Source organism: Zeugodacus cucurbitae, chromosome 3 (genome assembly GCF_028554725.1).
Source record: "Zeugodacus cucurbitae isolate PBARC_wt_2022May chromosome 3, idZeuCucr1.2, whole genome shotgun sequence".
In the NCBI taxonomy this organism is placed as follows: Eukaryota; Metazoa; Arthropoda; class Insecta; order Diptera; family Tephritidae; genus Zeugodacus; species Zeugodacus cucurbitae.
The window spans coordinates 54,554,001-54,559,185 of NC_071668.1; the positions used below are offsets into that span (position 1 = coordinate 54,554,001).

Sequence of the window (5,185 nt, forward strand, 5' to 3'; positions counted from 1 at the left end):
TAAAGTTAACACTTTAAAATGTAAATTATTAATGTTAGCACTTTGAATATTAAAGTGAAAACTTTACATTTTAATATGCGCATTCTCGAATACAATATAAACACTTTTGATTTTAAAGTTCACACTTTTAACCCAATTTAAAAAAGTTTGTATTTAAATTAAAAGTTAACACTTTCAACCTCACATTAAAAGCTTTAGCTTTTATTTTGAGAGTGAACACTTTCAAATGCAATTTAAAAGCTTTCACTATAAACTTTAAATAAAACACACTATTTTAATTGTTTTTAATTCACATTTTTTTTATTCAAACATATTTAAATTTAAATTTATTTCATATCTATGAAATAACTTATTTATAACTCATTTATAATTCATTAAACAAAATAATTTAATTTAAAATTAAAAAATAAACCATTATATTATTATATCTTTTTTAATCTTGCATATGTCTTTCCATTGTTAATTTGATGTAAATTCATAGGCAGGCTTGTGAAATGTGATATGTTAATCAGTTTAAGGCAATTTTGTTTTATACCAGTCTCGTAAGATTGAAAATGTGCATCAAATTTAATAATTTCAATAGGATAACATAGAACGTAAATAATTTCATTTTCGTAAATAAAAAGTTTGATTTTATAGATACAACAATTTATTTCATTCAGTAATGCTAAAAAATTATTTTGTTTATACTCGATTCCTTTATAATGTATTATAGTCGAAACATAAACAGATTGATAGTTAATATTTTCAAAGTTCAATATTTTAGGAAAATATTCTTCTTTTGTTAAGTCCTTTGTAATAAATGTTTCAGTGATAAAAGCATGCGGAAACCCATCTTTATACTTATGTAAAAAATTTGAAAAACAAAAAGAACTTTTCATAGCCGCTGTATAAGCAGGATTTACTCAAGATGTTATATTGTTAAAATATGTTTTTGCATCTTTATGTTTTGCCTCGAAACGCATTGCCCAGACAAACTTGAGAGGACCACATTTCTCAATTGCGTGTGGGTAGTGCACCAAAAAATGATGCTTAGGTTTCAAATTACCGTAAAGTAGAATATATATTTGATGATGTGCTTTAATTAAATTTTTTAACTTATCTAGATCGAAATTGGAAAAACTTGAATCAAATAATAAATCTACTATTTCTATTAGCAACACCAACAGTTTCCAATGCTTCACGTCTGGTGAAATTAAATCTCCTATCATGAGTGGAAGAAAATTTGTAAAGCATAAAACCTGACTAGCTGTCATTTTTAAGTTGTACGATTGAAGTCGGTCCATAAGGAGAGGCTGCGAAATATTTCCTATTTCAATATTTCCAAACTGAAAAAATTTTTTTCTGCTGTTAATAATGTCTAATGAAATAATTTTGTCATTTACCAAACCCAAGATTATGTTGCAAATATCATATACGCAAATCCCTTCTAAAACGTCATGCATAATGTCAAAGCAAATGTTATTTATTACGTGAAACATTTTTAACTCATTAAAAATACAAACTGTTTTGACACCGGTGTCTTGAAATTTATTGTTAAATAAGTCATCTTCGTACTGAATCCTAGTTCTTAGCAGTTGTTCGTTTTCTGAAACATCAATTTTAATTTGATCTTTAGTAGTTGTACATGCTCGACAGTAACGCTTGGCATTAAAAGATTGCACAAAACCCAAAATACTATTTACACCTACATTATCTCCAACTATAAGGCCTAAAACGAAATGTACTTTGAAAGTCTGATCAAGTGATTGAATTAATATCCCTTCCTCCAATGATTTAAGATCTTCAAGTAAATGGAAGAAGGACGTTCTGTTTCCACAACATTTCAAATCTTTTGTAGATATAAAAGCAGCATTAAAAATAAAATCAAGTTTTGAGAGTATATATTGTGCCATAGTAGGGAAATTGTAATAACAACCGCAAATTGAGAATGTGTGACTACCAAGAGCGTTATTTATTTGAAAGTCATCAAAATATAAAACATAGGGTATTACCAGTTGAGAACCAACTTTTAATTTAATTGAATGAAAAATTGAAAAATGACAACTTTTTTTTTATTAGTTTTTTATTTTTTTCCTGAACCATCAACATCTCAAGAATATTGTGTTAAAATTTTAGGTCATTCGGAGAAAAACTAACGAAGTTACAGCAGGTTGAATAACAGTACCTCCAGCTACCTGCGCTGAGTGTACAAAACTTTGAATCGATTTTCCCAAATATGTCATTTTTAAAGTCGGTGACCAGCCTACAGAAAAAACTACTGCATCGATCGTTTTGAATTACTAATTACTAACAATTTTACAATAACAAATAGGTCGATTTTTTCGTCTAAAATCGTCATTTTGGCTTGAAAATGGTACCAAAAATTGAATAATTGAAAAATTAAAAAAAACTCGACGTCAATTGAAAGATAAACTAATAAACTAAAGAAAGCATTTTGATTTTTTGGTTTCGGATGATCCAGTGATGCTGTAGGCTGGTCACCGCACAAACACTTTTTTTCGAGGTGCCTGCAGAGATCGACGATAAATCCGTTATTCCTCGCTATTTTCCGATAAAACTTTTTTTTAAGTATCCTTCAAATGTTGTACTTTCATATAATAATAAGTAAAATAAACCAACAGCAATAATTTTTTCTAAAAAAATTCATGAAAAAAGGTCTTTTTTCGACGAAACAAACCTTATTAGCACATCAACACTTTTAAATAACTGAAAACATCTGAAACATTTATACATTATTACAAAGAATATATCCAAACTTTCAATAAAAGAATTTAGTTTGTACAAAGTTTTGTCAAAGTAAATGTAAAAGGTTTTAAGATCGTCCTCAGAATCTCCTACCACAATTATAAACGGCTGTACAGTCAATTTATTATAAAAATATTTACCGATAATTTCTTTTATTCGTATTGAGTAATCGCTAATTGTTGTTAACTGCAATACGAAGCTTTCATTAGCATCTTTAATGGTGGCTTTCTTTTTTGTATTTCCATCTACACTAAATCTTGCTGAAGGCAGCAGAACTGAATTGAGAAGAATTGTAAAAATGTAGTCTTGAAAATCTAAAAAAAAAATTATTTAGTGTTATTTTATTAATTTAACAACAACTTACCAATTTTTTTCGTCGTTTTTGCTTGGTTCAAAAGATCTATTGATTGCTGATTCCGTATGTTGGCATAGTAGTAGTTCACTATCTTGGTTTTAAAATTATCCCACTTTGTTTTTAAAAGATTATCTTTTGCTGGATAAATCAAATTGAAATCTAGATTAATCTAAAAAAAAATATAAAAACTTTTATATCCTTGAATTTTGTGTTAAAGTTCTTTTTAAATACCAGAAATGGTGCTCTGGAGTCGTTTAAAATTGGCCACTCTTGCAAAAAATCAGAATTCTAAAGCTTTGCCAAATCCTTTTTCCGAAATGTAAATGTTTTTTGCCATTTGTCAATAACCCCATCCCAATTATTGATAACTTTTTGAAGCGAAGTTTTTAAACATAACGACAGCGTTTCGTCAACTTCAACATTTTCGTCTACTAATGGATCACGTACTTCACTCGAAAGAGATCTTTCCGCGGATGGACTACTCTTTCTAATCTTTGTCTTTAAATTTAAATATTTGGAATAGAGCTTGCCTGATGGGTTTTTTTTCTTTGACGAGGAATGTAGTAATAATCCTGAAAGAAATCAGTTTACAATATGTTCTTTTAAATATATCGTTTTTAATAATACCTGGGACTTTTTTTCATTGGGAAATAAACCAATTATTTCTTCCACAAAACTAGCAAAGTGTTCTGGTCTAAGCTTTGTCTTTGTTAACATGACATCTTCTAAAATTATTATTCGTGAAACATGCCCATTCCTCGTAATATTGAATAAGTTGTTTTCCGGCTGAGTTATCGTTTAAAAATGTTGAAAGGGGCTGCAATGAAATTTATCATAAAATTTAATACAAAACCTTTTACTGTATATTCTTACCTGTGATCCAAATGCGTTTCTTATTGAATTATTTGAAGAACAAGGTGAATCTTTGTGACGGTTTTTTTCTAGCCAACCAACAACTTTTGAAGTCTGGCTCAACGTTTCGTCTTCTATTCCAAACTGAAAAAAATAAGTTTGCTAAATTATAAACGTAGTAATATTCAAATGGTAATTGTATCTATGTACGTGCTTAACGTCGCAAATAAGCTTCAAAATTAATATTATTTTTACCTTTGACTTGCGCCAAAAAAACAACTTTTCTCTAAACTCTGTTCGAAGACCAATATTTTTTACTGCTTCCGCAATGTCTTCTTTCGACAAATATTTTAAGCTTCGAAAAGTTAGTCCAGCATCTAAGGAACATTAATAATAATGCATAAGTGTTAATATTGCCGAAGAATTTTTACTTACTTTTTAGGCCAAGAAAAAGTGTTTCCAGATCAAACTCCTTTAGCAGATTAAGGAGATCCGTATCTTCCTCAACACACGTGTACGTTAAATCACCCTGTTCATTAATTTGGATATCGTTGCCAAACATTCGCAGCAAGTCGTTTTCCGGTATAATTTTACCCTGACTGGTCATTCTTGTGTCTTGTTTACACTTCTAAATTCTTAAATGTCAAAGTGAACACGTTTAAATAGAAAGTGCCACTTTGATTTTGATTTAAATGTCAAAGTGAACATGTTTAAATAGAAAGTGCCACTTTGATTTATAAAATGAACACTTTAAATGTTAACGTTAACACTTTTCTGCAAATTGATCACTTTACATTTTAAATTTAACACTTTCAAAATAAACGTTATAATTTTATTTTTAAACTTTTAAAAATTTTAAATCAAATGGATTCACTTTTAATACAATTTTAAAAGTGATTGCATTATAAATAATAAATTTTACTTTAAAATATAAAGTTTGTCATTATAAAATAAAGTTAACATTTTTAAATTTAGTAATTTTACATTAAAAACAAAAATTTTAACTTTTAAATTAAAAGTAAACAATTAAAAAACTTAAAATTAGCACTTTTACAAAATATTTTTTTTTTTGTGTTCCCCATAAAGAACCTATAGACTTAGACACTTTAAATAAAATTTAAAAGTGTTCACATTTAATTTTAAAGCCCACTTTTTTTCTCAGTGTATATATTATATTTATTTGTGAACTATTTTATGAAATTATATATTATCCATTTTGACCAAATACAT

At 27.8% G+C, this 5,185-nt stretch overlaps 2 protein-coding genes across 2 annotated transcripts; both read right to left on the reverse strand.

Annotated features, from left to right (window-relative positions):
* Window positions 1-417: 417 nt before the first annotated feature.
* LOC128920333 (uncharacterized) lies at window positions 418-3,525 on the reverse strand. The gene is made up of 4 exons (XM_054227421.1): window positions 3,496-3,525; window positions 3,113-3,272; window positions 2,889-3,062; window positions 418-1,204 (listed from the first exon to the last, which is right to left on the reverse strand). Exons 1-4 carry the CDS (start codon window positions 3,523-3,525, stop codon window positions 906-908), a joined length of 663 nt encoding a protein of 220 aa, XP_054083396.1. The 3' UTR covers window positions 418-905.
* Window positions 3,526-3,749: 224 nt separating this feature from the next.
* On the reverse strand, window positions 3,750-4,563 carry LOC128920224 (uncharacterized). The gene is made up of 4 exons (XM_054227077.1): window positions 4,391-4,563; window positions 4,211-4,332; window positions 3,977-4,099; window positions 3,750-3,920 (listed from the first exon to the last, which is right to left on the reverse strand). Exons 1-4 carry the CDS (start codon window positions 4,560-4,562, stop codon window positions 3,798-3,800), a joined length of 540 nt encoding a protein of 179 aa, XP_054083052.1. The 5' UTR covers window position 4,563; the 3' UTR covers window positions 3,750-3,797.
* Between the last annotated feature and the right edge of the window lie 622 nt (window positions 4,564-5,185).

Excerpts from the sequence above, each read along its gene's own strand:
- LOC128920333 (XM_054227421.1), bottom strand. The coding sequence starts at position 3,525 with ATGTTGAAGTTGACGAAACGCTGTCGTTAT. Across the intron at positions 3,273-3,495 it reads TGACGAAACGCTGTCGTTAT|ATTAATCTAGATTTCAATTT; the intron begins GTTTAAAAACTT and ends ATTTTTTTTTAG. Across the intron at positions 1,205-2,888 it reads ACGAATAAAAGAAATTATCG|GAGATTTAATTTCACCAGAC; the intron begins GTAAATATTTTT and ends CACTCATGATAG.
- LOC128920224 (XM_054227077.1), bottom strand. The coding sequence starts at position 4,562 with ATGACCAGTCAGGGTAAAATTATACCGGAAAACGACTTGCTGCGAATG. Across the intron at positions 4,100-4,210 it reads TTTTTTGGCGCAAGTCAAAG|TTTGGAATAGAAGACGAAAC; the intron begins GTAAAAATAATA and ends TATTTTTTTCAG. Across the intron at positions 3,921-3,976 it reads GAAACGCATTTGGATCACAG|CCCCTTTCAACATTTTTAAA; the intron begins GTAAGAATATAC and ends ATTTCATTGCAG.